Below are 25352 nucleotides of genomic sequence, written 5' to 3'. Positions count from 1 at the left end.
TGCCCTGGCTAGAACTCCACGTCAATGGAAAGAGGCAGAAGGCACTCTTACATCTGGCTCCTTCTGCTCAGCATATCGTTGATGACAATTGTCCCTTTGCACAACGGGACATGTTTTGTCTCTGCGTTCCGGACGGTGGGGGGGGACGGGTTTCTGAGAGCCAGCGCCAGCCTCAGGAGTGTCAGGGTTACCTCCTCCCATGCCCGTGTCCTTTCACAGCTGGACAGACAGCTCCAGGGAGAGAGAGAGACAGAGAGAGAAAGAAACTGGCCTAGAGCGTGGAGGGTACACCGGCAGGTCGGGGGCCAGCATCTAGTGGGCCCAGTGGTTCCCCCTCTACGCTTTCCAGACCGGGCCTGCGGGGACAGTCCCAAGCCCCTCCGGTGGAAGTCGGTGACGCCTTACATCGTTTGTAACTGATTTCAGTGTCCTTTTGAAAGCATTAAACCGTCAGCTGGGAGGGGGGAAAATCAATAGTCTTTCTAGCTGTATCTTAAAATCAGTCACAAGGAACAAGGTGTGCGAAAGAGAGCTTGTTCGAAAAATAAGTAGCTCATTGGAAAGAGGGGCCTTCCGTGGGTAGAGGGAGCACTGGATCAGGAGCCCAAAGGTCATTCTGCTGCTCTTCTTTCTGGCTGTGTGACCTCACCAGTCTCTCTGAAAGGACTTCTCTTCACCCCTTTGTCTGTACCCCTTGGTTGGCTGCTTCAGAGGGTGTCTTCCCGGGGACCTTCGGGAGGAACCCTATGCAGGCCACACAATCTGTCTTAACGTCTGACCACCCCAGACACCCTCCAGATTTAGGACCAGGCACACAGATGGCAAATCTACTCCACGAGCTCCCTGAGGGCAGGCCTGTTGGTTTACCAACTTCCTGAGCCCCTCACTCAGCCTGGGTTGAGTTGGGTTGAAAACTACAAGCAAACAATGTGATTCAGCTACATAAAAAGCCTTTGTGCATGAAAGGAGATTAGAAAGAGAGTGAAGACTATGGACAGAATGGGAGAAGATATTTGCAAATCAGATATCTTATAAAGATCTACTACCCAGAATATATAAGGAACACTTACAGCTCATTAACAAAGATTATCAGCTCAATGGAAAGAATGGCTAAGGACTCCAACAGACTCTTCTCCAAAGGAAACATACAAATGGACAGTAGGTGCACGAAAAGATGTTTCCTGTCGTCCATTAGTGTGTGGGAATCCCAAATGAGGCGGCTTGCCACTTCTCACCCACTAGAGTGGCTACAGCTTTTGTTGTTGTTTGTAAATGGGAAATACCAAGTGTTGGCGAGCATGGGGAGAAATCGGAACACTTACACTCCCAGCTGGCATGGAAGAATGGTGCAGCCACTGTGAAGAAACCTGTGTCCACACAAACTTAGATGCGGGCGTTCACAGCAGCCTGGTCCCTAGTAGCCAAAGGACAGAAATGACCCGAATGTCCATCTCCTGCCACACGGGTAAACAGAATGTGGTCTCCACACACGACGGGATGTCGTTCGGTCATAAAGTCGCATGCGACAACGTGCATTAACCTCAGGAACGTTATGCTGAGTGAAAGCCAGCTGCAGAAGGCCCCAAGGTTCTGTTTATCCCCCTTTTGGAAGAGGAAAACCCACAGACACAGAGCATAGACGAGAGGTTGCTGGGGGCTGGAGAGGGGGAGGCAGAGTGACAGCGAACAGGTACGAGGTTCCGGTGTGGGGTCTGGAATTAGACCCTGGTGATGGCTGCACAGCGAAAAAACACTTTGAATTTTATCCTGAAATGTTTTTTGAAAACCTCGAGTTGCCCACAAGTAGTGCACCCTGTGCCCGGCCCTGCCTTCCTCCTACCAGGCCACCTGCGGGCCCTGGGTGCAGCCTGCCGAGCCTCTGGAATGCTCAGCCCTCGCTTTCGATTCCCGATTCCCGATTCCCGAGTGAAGCCTGAGCTTCCCTTGGGGTCAGCAGCAGCTGCCTGCCTGGAGCCAGACAAAGGGTTTGTTTACCTTCCGGGAGAATGGGGCGGGGCATCAACAGCCGATCAGCAATTGCAGGGAAGGCCGAGGAGTAAACTTCCCATAAACTCCAGCCATCCCCCACCCCCGCCCCCCACCACTCAGGCTCTGAGGACAGGTCCCGGGAGCCACCTCCTCCAGGGACAGAGTCAGAGTCGGTGGCCCTGGGCCAAATCATAGGTGTGCCTGGAACCGCCAACCACTCTCTGGAACCCAGTACCGGGAAGGGCTGGTGCGGGGCGGGAAGCGGCATTGGGCGGCAGAAGAGCGGCTGAGGCCGTAGGGGAGATACTGGCCCAGGAGCCCCCCGGACCTCATCCTCCTGCAGTCCTCCTGGGACCATAGCGGGCCAGCGGGGGCCCTCGAGACCCTCCGTGTAGGCCACACGTACACATATGTTCAAGTTCAGGGCCCAGGTGGGTGACCTGCTCACATAACCACAGAGCGACCACCTCGACTCCCCAGCATCCCTGACTGTGGATTTGCCTCTGTGCGCCCCGCCCCCGGCCTCCACCGGTGCAGGGGAAGCTCCCCCTCCCAGCCCCCTCCCAGCCCCTGACCTCCACCTGTGGGCAGAGAGCGCCCCTCCCCACTCTCCACCCACAGGTGCAGGGGAAGCCCAGCATGTCGGCTTGTGCACGTGAGGAGGCTGGGCTGGTGGAGACAAGCAGAGCTGGCTGTTCACCGTGCTCTGTGTGAGCTGTTGAAGGTTGCGAGTCTAGATATGATGAGTGCAAAAAACTGAAACAAGGATTCTGTGGCTTAAATTAAAAATTTGGAAATCTGTGCCTGGCTGGGCGTTGGAGTAGCAGGGGTGATGGTGTGGGTTGCCCCTCTTGGCCTCCCTCTCCCCTCGGGGGGTGAGAGCATCCAGCAGGTGGGATGTTGGCCCCGGGGCTGTGCTCTCCCCTTGGCAGCTCCTGTCTGTACCCTCTTGGCCTGGCGTGGCCTTTGGGAACAGTGTCGGGCGGGATGCTGGCTTTGCACCAAGGCCCAGAGGCTGGTCCGAGCCCTGCTCTGACCTGGGGGTCTCTTCTGGGTTCGGCTCTCCTTCCGCTGCTCCGTGTGTGTTGTGTGTTTCCAAAAGGACAGCGCGGTCCACCTGGCAGGGCTAGAGGAAACCCCTGCAGGGCTGGCCCAAGTTCCACAGGCACCTGCTTCCTGTAACTCTGCCTGCTTGACATGGGGACCTGCCCCTGTGTCCACGTGGGTCCCGGATTCTCTGCAGCAAACCTCTTATGTTGCCTCCTCTCTTCTGCGCTGTTTAGGTTGCGAGATGGGAACAGAAAACCCGCCAGCTGAGCAGGGCCTTCCGATCCCCCTACCTGGCCTGCTACTCTCTGGGCGCTGCCATTCTGCTCCTGAATGTCCTGCGCTCACACTGGTAAGCTCCCCCGGGGCCTCCTGGCCAGCGTCTGTGTCATCGTCGGCATCCGCGGCACGCGAATGGGCGGCCACTGCTGGCGGTATGAGGCTGTCCACGGATGCGGGGAGCACTGGGTCTGCACCCGGGGAATTCTCTCCAAGCCCGCCGGCCAGGGCAAGTCACTCTTCCCTCGCTGGGCCATCAGACGCCTGTGGGCAGAGAAGTCCTCGTGGCCCCGGGAAGGGGACAGTGGCATGTGCCCGGGATCCGGGCGTGGACGAGTGGGGTGGACAAGACCAGGTGGTCCCCAGGCTCATATCCCCAGTCCCCAGTGTGTAGAGAGAGCTGCTGCGGGAGTCCCCTCCGGGAAGGGCCGGGACAGAGACAGGTGACACTCGGGGACGGGGCCTCATCCAGGCTCTGGCTGTGCCAGCGAGCTGTTCTTCTCATCGGTGGACTTGATGTATTACCTTCCTGCCACCCAAGGAAGAGGACAGAGCAGGCGAGCTCCTTCTAGATGATGAAGCGCCGTCCCCAGGCTGGTGGCGAGCACTCGTGCTCAGATGGGAGACACAGCACCCTGCGGGCTGCAGGAGGGCGGTGAGAGCTCTGTCAGAGGTGGCCCAGCCTGGCCTGGCTGTCCCTGAGCCTTGCGTTCTCCCTCCTCGGTTCTGTGAGAACCGTGGTGGGCAGCACGCTAGCTCCTGGACTGAACGTTGGCCCATGCGGTGCTTTGAGAAATGGAGACAAAACATAGGAGAACCCCCATCCCTGACTTGTCGTGACAGATGAGCTCTGGGGGCACCAGCCCCCACCTGGCAGTAGCCCTGGGGAGCTGAGAGTCAGCTGGTCCCCAGGTTCCCCTGTGGGCCCTGGGCTGAGAGGGGGTGGGGTATGCAGGGTGTGGCCTCAGTAGATGCCAAGGACGAGGGAGTGCATGTTGACTGGGCCCTTCCCCACTCCCACCCCCAGAGAGCCAGGGCCCCGGCCTTCCCTCTCTGTGTCTGGGACATCTTTGCTACCCACCGCTGCTGCCTTTCTGCCATGGTGGGCTTGGCCTTCTTGGCATAGGGAGAGGGAGTGTGGCCAGGAGGGGCCCCGCCAAGGCCAGCCTTCCCCATGGATAGTTGCTTCTTGGCCTTTTGGGCTCCCTGCTCATTGTCACGTTACAGTGACAGCCCCAGCCATGTCAGTGGGCTCTGGGTCACCTCTTCCCAGGCCCCTGGCAGGGACTGCACCCCATTCTCTTGCCTCACCTCTGGTTGGGTCTGGCCTCTTTTTGTGCGTTAGTCCTCGGTGTCCGCAGCACATGCCAGAGCCCCAGGTGACCCCCCCCCCCGCCCGCTCCAGCCCAGCTCCTGCAGAGCCCCGAGGCCGTTCATTGGTACAATGTAAGACCACATGACAGTGAGCCCCAGGAGTGTCAGGCCTGTGTCTGTCCTGGGGGCCAGTCGATGGCCAAGGCCAAATGCGCCTTGCTCAGAGGCGATCAGTGAGCACTCGGGCTCAGTGCAGAGGATCGAGCCTGCACCGGGAGCCTGGCTGACCCCTGACCCTGGGGAGAGAGGTCACAGGGTAGCTCAGATGGCCAGCGCCAATCTGAAAGTGGAGGAGTGCTCTAGATGTGGAAACAAGAGGCTCACTTCTTGGCCCTGTCCCTTTGTCCCCTGGGCCTCCTTTGAACTGTGCTCACGGTGCCAGGACTCTGGGAGACCTGGCATTCTCTCTTGCTGCACTCTCCCACGGGCTGTGGCTGCCCAGGACGCTGGAGGAGAGGGGAGCTGGCCCACCCAGGCCTGTGCCTGTGCTGCCCACCGTGGCCTGCCGTGGCCCGTCGTGGCCTCCCAGCCTCAAGGTCCTCAGCTACCTGGCAGGAGGAGTCTCTCCTAGCATGGCTGGCACAGGGGGGCCCTTGTCACCGCCCTCCCTCCCTGGAACGTCGGTTACCTGTTCTTGGTGTCTTCTGGGAGGCTGCTTCCATCCTGTGAGCAGGGCCCACGGTGGGGCTTGCTTAGCAGAACCGGGTGATGGCTGTCTCGGAGCAGCAGGCCTGGGTCCGGTCCCGATCTTGTCACCATGCAGACTCATGTGTGTGTCACCACGCTCATAACCTTGTGTTTCTGGACCCTGCCACTCTCGGCCCTGACCAAAGGGCTCCTGTGAAGTGGATGGCGGGGGGGGCGCTGCCACTTGCACGTACCCGTGCACCCCCAATGATCCTGCGGTGTCCCTGGCCTGGCGGGGCACGGGCTGGGTGGGGGTGGCCTGTGGGGTCAGGCCACAGCTGGGATGCAGTGGGAAAGAAGGCGCCCCGAGGTTCCCAGAGCCAGGGCAATGACATCATGGATCGGGTTTTCGATTCACAGGGGCTACTCTGCTCTCCTAGCTAACTTCCCTCACCATGCAGCTTAGGGAAACCATCACTCGGGTCCCCGCAGCAGCCAAGGGAGGGGACTGGGAGGGACAGGGTCGTGGAGGAAGGTGCCCTCCCAGCAGAGAAGCTTCGTGGGTGGCTGCCAGCCCCTTCGTGTCTGCTCTGGGCGAGAGGCCCACATCCTGTCTTGGCTGCTGGGGACCTGCCCTGTGCTGTGTGCTAGCCTTCCCCCCTGCCCATGGGGTCCCTCCCTCAATGACTCTCAGACCCCGCCGACCTCCTTCCTTCTTCCCCAGCCCCCACCCTGGCCTGTAGCCTAGCCCTGTTAGCTCCTTCCCCGCTCAGCAGATTTCCCTTTGCTTTCTTCCCTCAGGAACCTTTGCCCACAGGGCCTGCAGACACTCTCCCCCTCTGGAATGAATGAATGAATGAATGAATGAATGAATGCCTTACCCTCTCTGTTCTGCCTCCCAGCTGGTGTTGAACTCGTCTAGCATTGGAAGACTGTGCTCCCAAGGCCCCCCCTGCTAGCCACCTGCCTTTTTATGTCCCATGAGCTACGCTAGAACCTCATATTAGTGGAATCACACGGTATTTGTTCTTCTGCATCTGGCTGACTTCCTCAGCAGAAGGTCGTCAGGGCTCCTCCTGTTGGAGCACAGGTCAGAGCGTTTCATAATACCCAGCCAAGTAAACCAGACACAAGGACTCGTCCTGTGTGATTCTGCTTACATGTGGGGTCTGAAAAAACCCCAACATACAGAACAGAGAGTCAGTTTGTGGTTGCCAGGGCCTGGGGGGTGGGAGGCGGGGAACAGGGAGATGTTGGCCAGAGGGCATGAACTTCTAGTGAGAAAATGACTAAGTCGAATGCACAGTGTTCAAACTATAGTTAATACCGTCTTGTATACTTGAAAGTTGCTGAGAGAGAGATCTTAGAAATCCCCCCCCCCCACACACGCACATGCACACACACATGGTGACTGTGTGAGGTCGTGCTCCCTAACCGACCTTATTGTGGTCATCATTTTATAATATATGCATACATCAAGTCATCACGCCATATGCCTGAAACGCACCCAAAGTTAGGTGTCAGTTATATCTCAATAAAACGGGGACAAAATCAAGGCACTTTGAAATTTTTTTTTTTTTTTTAAAGATTTTATTTATTTATTTGACAGAGAGAAATCACAAGTAGATGGAGAGGCAGGCAGAGAGAGAGAGAGGGAAGCAGGCTCCCTGCTGAGCAGAGAGCCCGATGCGGGACTCGATCCCAGGACCCTGAGATCATGACCTGAGCCGAAGGCAGCGGCTTAACCCACTGAGCCACCCAGGCGCCCCTTGAATTTTTTTTTTAAAGAGTGTCCTTCTGTAGTTTTGCATGTAACTGTTTGGGGAACTGTACCGTTTCCTCCAGCCGCTGTACCATTTTCCCTGCCCATCCACGGTGCACAAGGGCTCCCATTTCTCCACATCCTTGCCAGTGTTTGCAGTTACTATTTTTTCTTTCTTCTTCTTCTTTTTCTTTTTCTTTTTCTTTTTTGAGGGTAAGGCAGAGGCAGAGGGAGAAGGAGAGAGAGAATCCCAAGCAGGCTCCAGAGTCAGCATGGAGCCCAACACGTGGCTCGATCCCACAGCCCTGAATTCATGACCTGAGCCAAAGTCAAGAGTCAGACCATCAACCAGCTGAGCCCCCCAGGCTCATGTTATAATTTTTTCAAAACGGCCATCCTTAAGAGTATGAACTGTTTTCATTTGCATTCCCTTGAGCATTTTTTTTTTCATGTGCTTATTGACTATCTGTCTATATTCCTTTGAGAAGTGTCTATTCAAGTCCTTCGCTCATTTTTTAATCGGGTTGTTTGTCACCATTGAGTTATACAAATGCTTACATTTTACGTGGTTCTGTGAGCCTCTACAGGATATCCCAGGTTTTGCCTCTCAGCCTGAAAATCTTTATTCTCTGGCCTTTTGAGAAATAGTTTGTCAACTCTTGGGTTAGTTGCTAACTGAGGTTTCTTCTAGCTCATTCAGAAGCATAATCTTAGGATTTTCCATATCAGGTGTCAGCAGACTTTTTCTGTAAGGGCCAGATTGTAAGTGTTTTTGACTCAAGGGCCACAGAATCTCTGTTGTGACTCCCAGAGATGGCACGTCAGCGCATAAAGATATGCCCGTGGCTGGGTTTCAATAGAACGGAATTTACGAGAACCATTGGCAGGGCCAAATTTGGCCATAGGCTGTGGTTTGCCTGCTCCTGCGCTCCATGAAAGGCAAGTCCCATTGCTGCTTTTGCGTATCCATATCCACCTGGTGGATGCCATCCCGGACCCCAGGAGGGAGCGTGAGTCAGAGCAGCCTGGGGAAGGGGCAGGTGCCCTGGGCTGCCTCAGCTCTGCTTCCGATGGGCGGGCCTGGAGCAGGTCACTTACACTCTCTTGGTTTCCTGTGTGAAGTGGAGCGGGAGTCTGGAGTCACCCGTCCTCACTGACCAGCTCCTCTCTGAGTGTCTGGCCATGCAGGGGAATCCTGGGCCGAGCCGATGCCATCCTGCCTCGGGCACCATTTTGTAGTAACATGGATGGGGCGGTGATGTGGGCAAAAATCCATGCTCCGCTCTGGAGCCGGTAGGAAGTGGGTAAAGGAGGGACCACTCTGCCTGGATGCCAGCAGGAGGCAGGACCCTCGGGGGCCCCGGGTCTCTGGTTCCCTGATGGGGGCACCTCCTTCCTGCAGGCCTCCAGCCCAGCACTGTGGGTTCCTAGGAGACCAAGGGGACAGGCCCCCAGCAACCCAGCTCCAGACATGTAGACACCCGCAAAGAACTCCCTGCCTCATTCTTGCATCCGGGGCCTGGGGAGAGCTGGGAAGGAGTCCTCCCCATGCCCTGCTTCTTGTAGCTGATAGCTCCTCCGCTCGGCCTCCTTCCCGGCTTCTTGTTCTTGGCACTGGCCTAGCCCGAGTGTGACTTCCGGCCCATGACTTTTCTCCGGGTTGGACCTGCCACACCAGGAAGTTTCTGGGACGAGAGGGAACGTGCTCGCAGGCAGGACTGCTTTCTCCGCTCACCTTTCCCAGTAGCAGGCACTTTCCCTCCTCCCGGGCCCTCTCCCACTTGTCCTTCCCTCTGCCGCATGGAGTGATGTCGGGGCATGAGGCTTCCAGAAGACGCTTGTGAGAATCCTGGCAAGACCCCCTCCTGCCTGTAGCCTTCTGCCATTCCCCACCCCCTTATTTTCCTGAGCGCCCTTTCTCATATGTGCCTTTGTCTGATTCCTGTGTGTTTTCTTTTTCTTTTGTGGTAAATAATACATATAACAGGAAATTCACCATTTAGCCATTTCAGAGTGTACAGGTCTTATAACAGTGATGTTTAGAACACTTGCGATGTTGTGCAGCCCCTTTTGTCTAATCCCAGAACTTTTTCACCCCAGATGAAAACCCTATACCCATTAAGCACATGTCCCCCCACTTCCCATTCCTGGGCACTGGAAAATCCAAATTGGCTTTCCGGCCCTGCGGGTTTGCCTGTTCTGGCGATTTCCAGTGTGTCTGTCCTTCTCTCCGTAAGCCACAACTTCCGTGGCGGGGTGGTGGGCAGCGAACGCACACATGTCGGTGGGTGGGTGGGGGGACTGTTGAATGGAGCACAGGGCACGTGCCTGGTAAAACCCTGTGCAGGGGTGTCAGGAGAGCGCTGGGCTGCGGGTCCGCCAGGCATGAAACCAGGGCCCCGCAGTGGTGGCCGGTCCAGAGGGGCAGGGCCAGGCATCCGTGTCAGCTGGTCTGCCCCAGCCAGGCGACCAGAGGTGGTCCGGGGGCCGCCAACAGGATGCATGGGCTCCTTATTGGGAAGCCATCGGTGGAGACCTGTTCACTCTGGCTGTGGAGCACGAGGGAGACGGAGGCCTGGAGAGCCCCTGGGGGGCATCTGTTGAAGCCCCCGCCCTTCTGGCTGCATCCCCTGCAGAGCCTGGTGGCCTGGAGCCAGCATGACACAGCGTGGCCCCAGCAACCCCGCCACCCCCCACCTCCTCCTGGGGGAGCGGCCTCAGGGCGCCAGGGAGCCTCTGCCATACAGGCCAGCCACTCAGTGGCGCCCGTGTTCCAGCACGCTGCAACACTGTCTGGGGTCCTGTGGAAACGAGGTGGGGGGGGTGTGCCAGCATGGACGCTGGCAAGCAGGAGCAGGCGGCCTCCTCGCACAGGCTAGGGTACACATTCGGCAGAAACAGGGCTGGGCCGTGGCCAGGGGAGCAAACCACCTGCTCCTCCGGGTAGCAGTTGCCTGGGTGCAGCCCCACCCCACCCCCGTCTGTGCATGGGCCGGTCACATCGCTGGGGCATCCCCGCATGGGTGGCTCTCTGTCCTGGTGGCGTCCGTGTGCTGGTCATTGCTGCATCCAGGGCCCTTCAGGGACTGCTCACAGGATGAGGTCGGGACAGGCCCAGTGGCCAGGTGGCCACACTGAGGAGCGCACCACGGCTGCCCCAAGTTCACTGCCGAGGGGGCCTGTCAGAAGGGCCAGTAAAATGTGGGGGCTCCCCCAGGCTCGAAGAGTGTTATCCTGGTTGCTGGAGGCTCTCCACTCCTAGTATCTGCACTGCTGGGGGGCATGTGGGGCTCGGCTGCTAGGCCAGCGGGAGAAAGTCTGACTTCTTTCTGACCTCCAGAGCCTCTTTGAAAGGCTCCTCCACTCCATCCCCACCTGGTCAGCATAAGTCTCCTTTTCGATGAACTGCAATTACATCTGGAAATGCCCCTCACCTATGTTCGCAGGGCCTGCAGGGGGAGGGATTCTGCGGGCCTGCCCGCTGAAGCCCCATGGAGGTCTGCCTGCCCCATGGTGGAAGGGAGTTCTGGGTGCAGGGAGCAGGTGGAAGGGAATTCTAGGCAGAAGGAACAGGAGGCATGGCTGGGGTCAGCCTTGGCTCTGCAGGTGGTGTGGGCACTGGGGTTTGCCTTGGGACAGGGCCTCAGATAGAGGTGCGGTTCAGAGTGGAGGCGCTCCAGAAGGAGGCAGGTGAAGACGGAGGTCAGAGCTGGGAGCCCCAGAGGTCCATGCAGACTTAGAATCCGGAGATGGGGCAACCGATGGATGTGGGAATGAGGGGTTTCCCTTAGACACCTTTTACCTCCTGATGCCCAGTGTTCTGTTGTATCCTGCCCGGCCTATGGACTGTGGCCAGGGCCTGTGCACGGTGCCCCCCAACCCCCGCCCCATCAGCGCAGGCAGGAGAGGTGGGAGCAGCTGGAGAGCTGGCTGCCTGACCAGGAGTGTGGCCAGACAGCCTGGGTTAGGCTACCCTGAGGCAAAAGGGGCCTGGCTGTGGGATTTTGAGTAGGTTGTGGGTGGGTGGGACACACAACCCTGCATTTCAACAGGGTGGGCCCAGATGTTGGGGTCGGGGCCCAGGTAGAGGGCCCTCTCCCCTCCAGGGCAGTGGGGACCAAGGACTTAAAGCTGAGAAGGCAAACACAGGACCCTGCCCCTGCCCACTCACCTCCCCACTGCCCCACCCCCACTCCATCTGTTTCCTTATTTGTAAGATAAGACAGACCCTCTCTTGGCTGTGATGGGTTCGGGAAATGCTTTGAAAAGGTGCTGTGTTCATTCAAGGTACAGCATCCTGGCCCTAAATTCTCGCTGTGTGACGATTTCATAGGGGATGACGTGGGTGAGCGTTTTTGTTTTCTTCTGTTTTAGTATGTATAGGTCTATTTTAATGTGGATTAGGGAAAAATAAGTCAGCCCACCAGAGGCCCATGTTCATGGATAGTTTTGCGTAACTGGGCTGAACCACCAGGCGTGAGCTAACCTAAGCCTGGAAGGTAGAGTCTGAAGGCTATTGCCGCTCAGGTTTGCCTGGATGACCCGGTGAGGACGCCCTTAAAGGACCGGAGTCTGTCAGTGGCAGTCCGTGGCAGACAGACAAGGGGACAGGCCTGTCGCGGGGCTGTAGGCGCCGCATGTGGCCAAGCCGGGTGCCTGGTGTGTGGCGGGGACACAACGGGCCGTGACACCCTCTCCTCGCCTCCACCCTGGATTCCCGGATTTCAGGAGAGCAGAGCGCAGACATCCTCAAGTCACACGGGTAACCGAAAGCTCAATCCAGTTTTATAAAAATAGAACCCGAGACAAATGGATGAGTCTCTCCACTCCCACCCCCAGTGCGGAATCTTTCCGAAGGAAATTGCCTCCTATTACTTCATTCTATTACGGAGAGCGTGGCTCACAGAGCCACTCATCCCTCCATTAATTTTCCGTGGGGAATGGACTGTGCCTTCTGGCTTAATGGAGGAGCTGGAACACCACAGGTCACCTGATCGGGGCCGGGCCCTGCCATTCCAGGAACCCTGACGCCCGTGGGGCCCGGTGGCGCACAGGGTGTCTGAACAGAGCTCCTGGGAAGGGCATCGCCTGCTGTCTGTGCTAACCCCAGACAACAGCCCCCACGTGCTTTGTGGGGAGTGGGAAAGTGCTTCCCCATGGGCCCTTCTCTTCCTCTCTTCCCACTGGTGAAGGCCTACAAGAGGGGCCACGGGTGGGCCCCTAGGGCCAATCTGGGGCCGTCCCCCACACTTCAGGGCCTTCTCCTTCCCATCACCTGCCTGAGATCTGCCCTTTCTTAGGAATCTCCATCTGCTTCCAACCAGATGGCTTTAACAGCAAGGCCATCCCCCTGCCCTGGGACGCTGCTTCCGCCCTGCACGACAGAGGTCAGAGTAAGAACTTTCCATTTTCATCTGCCGCTGTGCTAGGCGCACTCAGGGTCAGGGACTTGCATGCTTCTTGGAGGATGCGAGGGACTCTGGCAGAGGAGATGACACCGAGGCCGGCTTCTCTGGAACCCCGTATCTGGTCCCATCCAGGCTGTGGCTGGGCTCGGTGCCCCAGCCCGGAACTGCCCCCGCCCCCGCAGCTAAGGCGGCCGCTCTCCACTCTGCGCCTCCCTCGGAGGGCACCGCCCGGGCTAGACAGCCCCAGGCTGAGGTCTCTGCGACACGCTGCTTGCGCCCCAAGCTCCTGGGCCGGGCTCTGTTCCCAGCCTCTGCTGGGGCTGTTCCTCTTTATGGAATGCTCTCCCCGCCCATCACCCCCTTCTCCTGGGGAACGTCTTCATCAGATCCCAGCTTCAGCCTGGATCTGGATCACCCTGTCCCCTGTGGCCGTCGTGTGGCACGTGGTGTTTCATCACATGGTGTCACCCTGCCTGCACACCTCTGTCCCTCCCGCTGTGTCCAAGCCCCACAGGCAGAGCCTGACAGGTTTCGTGCTTACCAGAGTGGGCACAGCCACTGGCCGAGGCTCTGAACGGGACGATGAGGGCTTACTGTTGCTTTCACACAGAGGCAGACGCCAAAGCTCTGGGCACTCAAGTCTGTCTGGGCATGAATGCTGTTCTGCCAGGAGCTCTTTCCGTGGGCTGCCATGGGGGGCCCGCCAGAGCACGAGGCAGATGGGTGTGCTGGGCTGGTTAGAGGGTGCCCACCCCCATGCCTCATGTCCCTAGATTTGGGGGCCGGGGGTCAGCCCAGGCAGGGAGGAGCAGGTGCCTGAGCTATGTTGAGGAAGGTGGAGCCCAAGAGCCAGGCAGGGGGTAGGTACCCCAGTCCAGCCCCTCCCGTCCACCACCCCCATGCGCATATATACACATTCTCTCTCTGCGGGGACGGGTGGGGGGGTGATCCTTCATGCCCTGGTTGCCAAGAAGCCAAGGGCCTGCAGGTGAGCCCCTGGCAGGGCCCGCACCCTCCTACAGACAGCAGGGATGGGGAGGGTGCCGAGGCCCAGTGCTGAAGCTGCCTGCTCTGGGACCTGAGCTGCTGGGTCTGTGGGATCAAAGGGGGCCTGGGTCACGGGGCTGCCCAATGCATGAGGGCCAGTGGTTTACCAGAAAGTCAGGTGAGGGCCTTCAGGGATGGGGCACCTGAGCCATCCCAGCAGCTCTGCCTGGATCTGCACAGTGGCCCTGAACTGGGGCAGCAGGGAGGCGGAGGGAGGGCAGTGGTGGGCAGAGAGCTGGGAGTGTGGGCAGCATGACCAGTGGCCGGGTGCTCCTTGATGTACATGCTGCTGCTGGACGGGTTGCCCCGCCAGCCTCTGCCGCAGGTGGAAGGTAAGACCGTGGACTTGGGGGCCGCTTTCCCTCCAGTTGGTGAAAATGTATCATAACCCATCCTGCCTGGTATGTGCCAGATGCCGGGGTGATACCCGAGGGAAGGAGAAGCAGCCTCTGTTCTCCCAGAGCTGAAAGTAGTTGGAGGAGAATGTTCTGGGGAGGGGGTTTTCCGCTCAGTATCGGGATAGTTTGACAATAATTGGGATTTGCCAATGGAACGAATGAGTGAGGATGGCGAATTTGTTCTGCTTGCAAGAGCCTTATGGAAAGAGTTGCTTTGTGATGGATGGATAGATAGATACAGGATAGCTGATGGACAGGTGCACGGGTGGATGGATGCACAGATGGAAGGGTCAGACAGATGGACAGGTTCATGGATGGCTGACGGGTGGAAGGGTGGATACCTAGGGGATAGATTAATGGGGAGGTGCATGGATGGATGCATGGACGGAGAACAGACTGATGGTTGGGTGGATGGGAGGTGGATGGTTGGAAGGAGGGGTGGACGGATGGATGGACAGAGGATAGACTCATGGATGGGCGGGTGGACGGATGGAAGCGTGGATGGGTAGAGGCTAGCCAGGTGGTCGGCTGTGTGGGTGGGTAGGTGGACAGTGAGTGGCCCTGCTAAGAGGTCCCTGGTACAGAGTGGGTACAAGCAGTTGTCCTGCAAGAGGCAGGAGACCTCCGTGCTCTGAGGGTCACGATCATGGGGGAATGGGAAGTGAATGTTAGTGGTACACGTGTGCCCTTGCTCCCACACACACCCTTTCCTTTGGGTGTGTCTTCCCACGAGCACCAGCTCCCCGCTAGCGAGGCAGAGTCCCAGCGTGCTCCTGTGCGTCACCACGAGTCCCGTCCGCAGCAGCCACGCAGGGAACCTGAACCTCCAAACCCACGAGCGTGGTCACCCGCCTTTGTCACTTGCTGGTCAACAAGGCCTTCGATGGCTTGGCCCTGACAGGAGCTTGCTAGGGCCGTTTGGAAGTGGGGGGAAGACATAGGGAGCCTCTGAGGGGCCACCTGGGATGTGGCCGGCCCGGCACAGGAAACGTGGGGGCCATGGAAGGGGTGAGCGTGCCCCAGGCTTCCCAGGGGCACTGGGTCCACCAGGGGCCTGGGATGCCACTTGCCTGTGCAGCATATGCCAAGCGCAGGGGGATACGGGTGCAGCCAGGGGCACGTAGCCGTTCCTTTTGGAGCCACAATGACCTCTGAAGTCCCTGTTGCTAACTGGACAGGAACCAGAGTTTGCAAACTGGTGGGCTGGACCTGGCCCATGGCCTCGCAGAGTTTAACATGTTGTGATTTTCACCTGTTTCTAATAATTAGGGGATTTTAAAAACAAGTCACGACTTCTGGCTTCTTGAAAACCAAAAATGTTAGCGGGTCCCAGGTTCCTCATTGTGGTCACTACCCTGCTGGCAGCAGTGGGGCTGGGGCTGGAGGGAGCCCCCGTCGGGCAGGGCTGTGCCGTCCACGTCCCCTGCACCCCACCTGCAGCCGACTTCGCTTGGCCTCACCTGCCCAACCTCAGCAGACTCTGAGTCTAAGATCCCTGGGTCGGTTATTCTGGGGGTCACCCAGGAGATGGGGTGGGGGAGGGGAAGGGCAGGGCAGCCCCTGTCCATGGCAGTGACCTCCTGACTCCCCCTGCCCCACAGCTTCACGCAGGCCATGCTGAGCCAGCCCAAGATGGAAAGTCTGGATAACCCCACGGCCTACCGTATGGGCCTTGCGCTCCTGGGAGTGGGGAGCACCTTTGTTCTCTCCAGTTTCTTCGCCCTGGGCTTCACTGGGACCTTCCTAGGTAAGACCCCGAGGGCTGGGGGGCCATGAGCAGATGCCCTCTGGGTCCTGGGGGGGTGGTGCCCGGCTGGTGGGTTGCTCTGCCCCTAAGTCTAAGGCTCTGGGCCCTTTGCTTCTGCAGGCCCCTGCCCGTCCATGGTTAGCCAGGGAGGCTCGCTTGTCTCATCTGGCCAGTTGGCTGCCAGGCCAGGTGACACTGCCATTTGCTGCCCTTGGAACACAAGCCAGGGCTGGTGCAGGTCTGGAACGGGTGTGGGTTTGGGGGGACGCCACTGTCCCTGCTCTGTGTTCCCCACTGCCTGTGGCTCAGGGGCTTTTGGGCTCCAGTCCTCATGACATCAGCAACTTGCCCAAGAAGGAGTGCAGCTGGGGGAGGCTGCCAGAGCAAGGCCATCTTGGGGACAGGGACAGAAAGGAGGAGGGAGCCCAGCAGGCAGGGGCACATGGGAGGTGCCCACCCCTCCGATGGGCTGGGTCAGGGCTTCCTGGGTCCTCCCTGGTCTCAGCCCCTGGCCAACTTCACTGAGCTGGCTTCAATTTCCTCCAGTGCCGGGGCAGTCCCCAGCGCCCGGGGCGGTCCCCAGTGCCCTCCCAGTCCGCCTGGGGGCCTCTCTGTCCACAGGCACTTGGGGCCTGCAGGCTGCAGGGGAGAGAGAGCTGGGAGCTCTGAGGGCGCTGTGCACACAGGCAGGGGAGACTCACGGGAGCAGCACATGCAGGGGGTGGGAGCTGCGCCGGTCGCCCACCTGCAGCAGCGGGACCCTAGGTGGGTTTCGCCTCATGTCCGGCTGGAGCTTTAGGTGCTCAGGGCCCGGAGAGGGGCGGTAGGTGGGAAGGTGGGAAGAGGCGTTGGGAGCTCCTGGGTCTGCCAGGAGGGAGCAACGCACTGGGGTGGACAGGAGGGAGGCCCAGGAGCAAACCACAAGTTCCAGGCCAGGATGGTGGGCAGGTGGGCCTGTGTGTGGAGGTCCGGTCTGACCATGGGTGGAGGTCAGGTGGGGGCCACGTCACAGGTGTCCCTGAAGGCCAGGCAGGGGCCTGAGGCTTCACTGCTGGGTAGGAGGACCTGGAAAGCTCTCCCAGCGACAAAGAGGTTGCACTGCTGGGATCGTGGGGGAGGAAGGGCCACGGAGGGAGGAGGGGTACTGTCCTGTCTGCCTTGGGTCCTCTGAAGACCACGGTGAGTAGCCCAGCAGCACACAGGCGCGGCGCAGATGTGGGCAGAGAACTGGGAAGGGGCCGGTGTGGGAGGTCAGGGTCCGGGGTAGGGGGGAGTTGCCTGAGGGAGCCAGTCAGTATGAGCAGCCGGTGACTAGCCCAGCAGCCAGGGATGTAGGGCACGGTGGCCGCGTCCCTCCCATGAGTCAGCCCCAAAGCGGGTTTCTGTGCCATCCACCTCTGGGCCCACAGCCCCTTTCCTGCCTCCTGGGAAGAAAGCCTTCCGCAGCCTCCTGGGTGCCTCCTGTGCCCCTGGAGCCCTTTGTCTCCAGATAGCGGACTCCTCCCGCCTGCGGCTGCCCTACTTCTGTCTCCAATGAAGCTCAGAGGCATTTCTGGGGCGCGGAGGCGGGGAGGATGCGCCGGTGCCCTTTCGTGAGCAGCATGGTGCCCGCGGGCGTGCAGGCTGCCCGTGGGTCCGCGCCCGACAAGGCGTCTGTGCCTCTGTGCCCCTTAGAGCGGCCTTGGGGGGAGGCCACATGGCCACGTTTCGGAGTTGCCAGACGCTGGGCCAGGCTGGGGTCAGCCGTCTGATGGTTGCACTCTCCGCTGTGACCAGCTGCTCTGGGCTCCTTGGCGGCCACAATTCTGGGGCTGACCTCGGGGTGGTGGGCGGTCCAGGGTGGGGGAGCAGAATGGACCCCCTCATTTCTCCCCACATGGGAGGCGCTCACCCAGGCCACATGCTGGGTGAGAAGGGAGGATCTGGGGGCAGAAATAGTGGGCAGCAGGCAGGTCTGCTTTCAAGAGTGGAAGGGTCTCTTTCAGGAGGTGACATGAGCTAAGGAAGAAATGCCAAAGGAAGAAAGCCGCTGGCTAGACAGGGAGCAGGGAAGGGCATCCCTAGCAGAGGGAACAGCATGTGCAAAGGCAGGGGAGAGGAGCAGATGGTGGGTGGGAAGGTCCTTGAAGGCGTCTGCATGCCTGTGGCCTGAGTGGGCCCAGCACCCGAGGTGTCCCTGGAAGGGGTTAAACTGGCCCCCAGCTGGCCCCTCCGGGAGGGCAGATCCCAAGGTGTCCACCCTGGGGTCTCCCTCAGGAATGGTGTGGCCAGCCTGTGAGCCTCCGGTCCTGCCCTGCCTCGTCCACAGGTGATTACTTCGGGATCCTCAAGGAGGCAAGAGTGACCACATTCCCATTCAACGTCCTGGACAACCCCATGTACTGGGGCAGCACAGCCAATTACCTGGGCTGGGCCGTCATGTGAGTACTGGGCCTGCCCCCGCGGGCTGCCACTCGGGGAGGCGGGGACAGCCTTCTGTCATTTGCGGGGCTGAGGCGATCCCCGGACTTAGCGAACTTCCTCCTGAAGGACGGGAGAGGCGAAGCCCCCAGGCCCACATCTGTAGCTCCCAGGCGGCCGGGAGACAGTGGGTAAAGGAGGGACCGTGGCCGGAGCCAGCACCCCTTCATATATGGATTTGGAAATTTCAATTTCATATACTTCCCATGGGTCATGTCATACTCTGTTCCTTCTTTTTTTTTTTTTTTTAACCACTTAAAAAATGTAAAAACCATTTCTGGCGTACAGACCATAAGCTGCCAGCCGTGCACTAGAACATGAGGGCCAGTGGGCCCCCAGCGCCTCTAGGGCTCAGGCTGTACAGACACCTCGGGTGAGGAGCCGGCAGCAGGAGTGCCACGGGCTCTGGGGTTCCAACCGTGCGCCCCTCCAGCACGCTTCCTGTTTGCCCATTTTGGATGTTAGGGCTCCTTCCATGGGATGTTTTCCTGTAGACAGTGTTCTGCTTTTACTGAACACTTGAAACCGCGTGCCTGGAGTGTTACAGTCGCTCCCAGACACCAGGAAGTTACAGGACACAAAGGAATGAATCTCAAATGGTGGGATGTCAGGAGCGTGATCCTTCCTTGAAACCCCCACCTTTCAAGGCAGCCTAGATCGGAGCACTGGGCTTTGAGTGCCAGGAGCTGAAGGGGGATCTGTGGGTCTGGCCCGGACGTCTTCCCCTGCCCCAGTCCCACTTGCAGGCCAGACAGTCCCCTTGCCTGGACTCAGGCAGCGGGATCCCAGGGGGAAGGGTCCGTACCCCTAGAGTCACTACCCCTGCCCCCACTGAGCATCTCCCCGCGGCCCACCCTACAGCTTCTTGATTCTTCCCACTGACCTCCTTTCCCTACCCACTGCCAGCACCCCCGCTGTTCTCTCCTATTTCCACCCTCATTTAGTCTTTCCAAACCCAGCTGTGTGTCCCCTCCTCCAGGAAGCCCTCCCTAACCCTTTGCTCCCTCCCACCCCCCCCACCCCAGCTCCCTCCTCTGTGCTCATATGGGCCCTCCAAAGGCCGAGCTCACATGTGGGTCCCCTCTGTGCCCCAGTGGGGTGCCTGGTGCCTGGGTGAGATGTCACCTCCACCTCAGGGCTGCTGGGCCATGGCTCTCAGGAAAATGAAGCCCTAGAGAAGCCTGGGCTCCCGGAGGCCCCCTCAGGACGACATCAGCCACACGGTGATGAGAGAGGGCCTCTTCTGTGGCTCAGGATGTGGCCTGGCATCTGAGAGACGTTAGAAGCCATTACCTGAGCTGCCAGATGCTGTCCTCCACCAGGGGCCCCATGGATGGGACTTCATGGAGCTGCCGGGTGTGCTGGGCCCCTGGTGGGCCTCGCATCAGGATTCCCGGGGGCACGAGGCACCGGGGCCTCCTGCTCCGTCCAGGTCTCACCTTCTTAGCTCCCTTGCCTGAGTGGGACGCTCCGTCCCCAGGGTGTGCCGCCGGTTCCGTAGGACCAGATCTGCCACCGCCTTGGGCTCAGGGCCAGGCATGTGGCTCCATCTGGACCTCAGTCTCCTCATCTGCAGAAGAAGATGATCCTCTCCACACCGGGTTGTTAGCGTGTCAAGGTCAAGAGCGGGGCAACACTTGGAAAGGGGTGGAGTTTCATGTGCATGGAATGGAGAGGGGGTGCCTGCTGGGCGCATGGGCCAGGGCCCAGTGTCGGGGCATCCCAGGGGTCAGTCTGAGCAACACTGGCTATAGATCCCCGGCCCTGTCTTCCTGAGCTGGCTGCTGGCAGGTCCACCCAGGTGGGAGCCCGCCTGCTGCCTGCCTCCTCCTCAGCTCCTGGGGTGCCTGACTTCTGAGTGCGGAGGCTCTGCTCGCTCTAGAAAACCAAACCAGGGCCAGTGTGTAAAGCTCCGGGAGAGCAGATTTCATTTCAGCCCCAGAAGGGTCTCTGTTAGGTGTTGGTATCTCCCCTGGCCGTGGCGAGGGGCAGACAGCCTATGCGGCCCTGGGGGATGATTCGAACAGAGTCCACAGAATGGGGGGGCCCATGAACCCATTTCCCTCTCTCCTCCCGGCCATCCAGATGCTGCAGTCCAGCCCCTGTGGAGCCTTGGGGATCCGAGAAGGTGGGCCCACAGCTGGACAGCAGGTGCCCCCCGGCCCTTCCAGCAGGGAGCCCACGGAGGGCCCACTGGACACTCCACATGCCCTTGGGGACACCAGACCCATTTCTAGAAGACAACCTGAAGACACTATCAGTGAAGGGCAGGTCCCCTGGGACCGCCCTCTATGCAGAAAAGGACCCGCTTGGCCACCCGGGCGACTCTGAGAGGGCATTTTTTCCTTCATGATTCATCCCCGCTGTGTCCTGAGCTGGGGGACCAGGGGCGTGAGAAGAGGGGTGCGGGCCCCCGTTTGAGGATGGAGCCAGCCCAGACATGGTCAGCAGGCAGCCAGTGTGGGTCAGGACTCTGAGAGAGAAGGCTGGGCTCGGCATCTGACGCTGTCTTCTCCGCAGGCACGCCAGCCCCACCGGCCTGCTGCTGACTGCAGTTGTGGCCCTCGTCTACATGGTCGCCATCCTGTACGAGGAGTGAGTAGACACCTGTCACACACAAAGAGCACGACCGCCAAGCTGGGCCGGACTCCCTGTCACTGCTTGAAGCAGCAAGCTTCAAGCCGGCTCAGTGGAGCCTGGGGGTGCTGGATGGGAGGTGCCGAGGGAGCCTAAGCCTCCTGCCCCACGCAGACACCCCCCTCCATCCACACTCTGGTGGGGTGCATGGCCTGAGCTGGTGGCATCACCCCTGAGACCTGACCAGAGCTTCTCTCCCTGCCCACAGGCCTTTCACTGCTCAGATCTACCAGCAGAAAGCCTCCCCGTCCCACAAGAGGAGCTGACCGGGCCTGCGCCACGTTGCTGAGCATCTGCTGCCTCCGGCCTGCCCCGAGTGCCAAGCCCTGCAGTGGGGAGAGGGGCCCCGGCTGCTGCTCGGTGTTCGCGCCTGGCGAGGGCCACTCCAGTGCCTTGAAAACCTCTGCCTTGGGGGCCCTGGACATGCTGTTGTCTGGCCACTGAGTCCCCACCCCCGCCCTGCTGCTCCCAGTATGTTCTAATTCACCAATAAAGGCGCCCTGATGCCAGCGTCCCCTCCAGCTCTCTGTTGGGGGGCGGGGGGTTAGGGCTGTGGGGAGTGGGGCATTCCCCTGAGGGCTCCAGGCCATGCTGATGTGGCTCTCCTCACTGAAGCCTCTCAGCTTCTAGGTGGGCACCACCATCCGCACTAGGCAGGGAAGGGACTTGCCTGGATGTTTGGGCTTTCTGTATGGCCTGCCTCACCCCTGCCCCAGTATCCCGTCTTCTGTCTCTTTCCTTTGGGGAACCAGCCCAGCCTCAGGGTAGGGGTAGCATCATACACCCAGCAGCCCAACACCTCCTCATGCCATGGAGCTCCCAGCCTCTGAGAGCTGCCATCCAGGTAAATGATCAGAGAGCAAAAAATATGGCAAAAATTTAAAACCAACATGGAAGTACGTGGTGGGAGTGGGAGCCCCTGTTAGCCATGGTGGTAGAGGGCTCTCTTGACGAGGTAACATTTGAGCTGAGACCCAAATGAGCAGAGGGAGCAAACTGGAGGATTCCAGGCAGTTGGAATGGAAATGCGAAGGCCCTGTGGTCAGAACAAGTTAGGGGCCCAAAGCAGCAGGCTCTGAAGGACCGAGCAAGAGAGGAGCAGCAGCCATGAGGTGCCTGGCCCCTGGGGGTCAGACCAGTGGGTCGGCCCAGTTGGTGCCCCTTGGGGCATGACCACATTCTCAGAAAGCTGGGCCGTGACCTCATGTTCTCTGAACCCCAGGCCACCAGGTCCATGCTAGATGAGCTGGCCTTGGAGACAGATCATCTCTGTGGAGTGATCTGAGAGTTAACAGAAAAGTCCAGATGCAGTCACATTGCAAAACCCCTGGGCCTATGAGGGGTCTGTGTCTGGATGGGACCTTGCATGCCCCTAAAGGTGGCCATGGGGTGGGGGCGGGCTGTGGGAAGGTGCTGTGCTTAAGGAAGCAGTGAGGCCTCATGGTCTGCCCTGGACTTGCTAGCACTGTCCGAGCCCGTGGAGGGAGGGGAAGGGCCGGGCCGGGCTGGACCACGGACATTTGGCAAGCAGCTGCTCTGGGGCCCTGCCCTACACTGGTGTCTCCAGACGACCACCCAGGCGGGGATCACCCCTGTTTGGTGGTTGAGGCTGGGTGACTTGTCCAGGAGGCATAGGTCTGTGCTACCCCAACCTCAAGGTCCCTCTCTCTCTCGCTGAGGGAGGGGGAGTCGAAGAGAGCTGGGGGCTCCCCGGGCCCTGGGCCCTGGGATGGGGCTTCCTGGGTGGGACCGGAGGACCTGGACCCAGCACCTAAGTCTCCCCCCACACTCCTGGGCTGAACTCAGCATCTCTGGTTAAGGCTGACATTTCTAATTCCTTATGGGCCTCATCGCCAGGAGGAACGGGCCATGTGATCATCTGGGGCCTGTTGGTCAACCCTGACTGCAGGGCCGAGTGTACAGGGCCTGCCCCTCCTCCGGGCGCCTGCCTTATCTGCAGGCCACCAGCCCTCTGAGGACACAGGCCAGGCCTTCCCCTCGCCACGCAGACTCCCCACCTGTGCATGCAGCTCTCGGAGCGCCTGCCCCCCCGACCCTGTAACAGGGCCATGATATTCGTGCCTGTCTGTGTATGCAGCAGATGTCTAGGCTTTGCAAGCTGGACAGCTCCTTCATCACCCAGGGAACTCCTTGAGCCCTTTTCTTTGATTTCTGAAATCCAGAGTCTATCTCAGGCCTTGACAGGCCCCAAGAGGAATCTAGTCTGATCATACTCAGTGCTTCACTCTCTGTGTCTTCTTACACACCCGTTGGAACGAGAGCTAACTCCTCCACAAGGACCTCTGCGCACATTGCCTTTGAGGATATGCTGGCCTCCTGAAGGCTTTGTAAGGGCAGAACCGAGGAGCACCAGGAAGCTTGCCCCATGGGACCACATGGAGGTGGGAGGAGGGGCCCAGGGTGGGCTGAGTGGGCTCCCCTGTGAGGATCCATTGTGACGGGAGCAGAGCTCAGTGCTGAAGAGGAAACTGAAAGTTGGCTGTGACCTGGGCGTGATGAGGGGAGCCTGTCAGGGAAATACGAGCTCTTTGTCACTGTGTTCCCATTCAGGTGGTGGCTGTGGTGGGTACGGGGCTCGGGCTGGTGCCATGGCACCTGGACATGCGCATTCTCGCAGGAAGTGTCCACTCACGTCCACCCCCGGAGATGGCCTACCCGGTGCTCTCCCCAGACGGTTTTCAGGAACTGTAAACCGCTATTTGCCACCAGATCCAGATCCGGCTGCTGCAGCCAGATCCTGCCTTGGGGGCCAGCTGTCCACCCTCCAAGGGGCCCTCAACACTTGGTAAATATTTTTAAAGTTCCCTTTCCTCTCTAAGTGCTGCAAGTAAATAACATGTAGGAGGAGGCTTAGCCCCACAGATGCTGTTTGTTGCTTTGTGCCCAAACATCCAGAAAACAGAATCATTTGTAACTATTGTTAACCTGGACAACATGAAAACAATGCTCCCGGCTGGTAGGGCTGTAGGCGATGGGAGTGCAGGGAAGGAGTGTGTGCCTGTGTGTGTGGGAGGAGAGGAGGTGTGGATGCCTCCCGCAGAGCGGGCCTCACTGTCCTGGGGAGTGGGCAGAAAGCAGGGGGTCCTGCACCTGGTTCCTTCCACTCTGTTCCTTTCTTAAGTTTGGATGCTTCAAAGGCATGAGTGTGGAATGGTGCCTTCAGAGAAAGCCAGACGGGACATCCCAAGCTAGCACGCATCACCAGGGCTGGCTTTCTGTGGGAGTGAGGCCCCACAGGCCGCCCACAGGCTGTTTTGTGGGGGCATCTGTTTGGGGAATGAATGACACACGCACTCAGGGATTAACTCTTAACTCGGTGGGCCTGGGAGGACACATCTTACAACCTGGCATCTGTGAGGTGGGGGTGACACTCCCAGAAGGGACTGGTAATTGCGGTTGAGAACCCAAGCTGGGCTCAGTACCTGCCCCGGGCGCTTTGGGCCAGGGGCCATGATGTCAGTGCCGACCTTGACCTTGAGGGAGGCTCTGAATCCAGGCTGGGGCCCAGCCCACTGGGTCTCCCGAGGGAGAGCTGGTTCAAATCCTTCCAGAACTGGAGGCCGCATTCACTCTGGCCCTCTAGCATGGGCCATCAGGAAGGAGCCAGAAGCCATTTTATTTCAGAGAGCCCAGCTGCCCATACTGTGCCTTCACAAGAGGCAGAAGCAGGGCCCCTCATCTGGGGGTAAGGCAGGCCCAGGCCATGACCAGCCCCTGCTTGCGTCCTTGTCTGGTTCCTTTCTGCAGTGAACGCCCTGCATTACCGTCCACAGCAGCCCTGGGTGTTGGGCATCGGCTCAGTTCCTTCTCATCTCAGATGGGGAATGCAGGGGAGAGCAGCCACAGCAGGGTCAAGAGGGGTGGGGAAGACCCATCACAGCTGGCCTGTCACACAACTCCTGCATAAGTGACACCAAGAATCAGAGCCTAGTGGTAAGCTCTTGGGGGCTCATCCGTGTGAGGTATGCCTCTGAAACACCTCATCAACAGTAGACATGAGGCTTGGGGACAGGTATAGAGGAGCAGGGAGATCTGAGGGGTGTGCTCTGAGAAAGGGGGCATGGATATCCCACAGTGGGGAACAGAGCTATAGGAGGAGCACTATGGGTGGGTAAAAGCCAGGACCACCAGCCCCCTGGGTTCAGGCCCCAGCCCTGCTGCCACCTCCTGCGGACCCTGGCCAGTCATGCCCCCTGCCTCAGTTTCTCCACCTGTAAAATACAGACAGTAATAGTTCCTACTCCTCAAGGTTGCTGGAAGGAAGGACTTAGAACAGTGCAATGGCGCAAATGGCACTTTCAGCAGGCGTGACATTCTGCGGGAGGGCCTGTCCTAGAGGGTCTGGCTAAGAGGGAGTCTGGGAGCCCACAGGTCCTGTGCCAAACCGGGGGTGGCAGGCTGGGGGCCCTGACACTGGCTGGAACACCAAGGCCTGTGCGGATGGGTGGCTGGCACCAGCTCATGGCTCCCCAGGTTTCTCCCAAATCGAGCACAGCCTCGCTTTTTGCTGTGAGGATCTGTGGCTTCTCACTGTGCTCCAGAGCTTTGAGCCCACC

The 25352-nt window shown here is 59.4% G+C and overlaps 1 protein-coding gene across 8 annotated transcripts in view; it reads left to right on the top strand.

The window, feature by feature from the left end:
• The window catches only part of PEMT (phosphatidylethanolamine N-methyltransferase), an 84981-nt gene extending 63696 nt beyond the window's left edge, over positions 1-21285 (top strand). For all 8 annotated transcript variants that reach the window (XM_082707675.1, XM_082707671.1, XM_082707678.1 and 5 more), the window contains 5 exons: positions 3273-3388; positions 15533-15678; positions 17987-18098; positions 20659-20733; positions 20984-21285. In XM_082707675.1, the coding sequence (XP_082563801.1) occupies positions 3273-3388; positions 15533-15678; positions 17987-18098; positions 20659-20733; positions 20984-21041 (507 nt within the window). In that variant the 3' untranslated portion in view covers positions 21042-21285. The remainder of the gene's footprint in view (positions 1-3272; positions 3389-15532; positions 15679-17986; positions 18099-20658; positions 20734-20983) is intronic.
• The last annotated feature ends 4067 nt before the right edge of the window (positions 21286-25352 follow it).

This window comes from Mustela nivalis (assembly GCF_964662115.1).
Source record: "Mustela nivalis genome assembly, chromosome: 17".
NCBI lineage: Eukaryota > Metazoa > Chordata > Mammalia > Carnivora > Mustelidae > Mustela > Mustela nivalis.
Note: the sequence above shows the minus strand (reverse complement) of the source record. Positions and strands in the feature narration are given on the sequence as shown.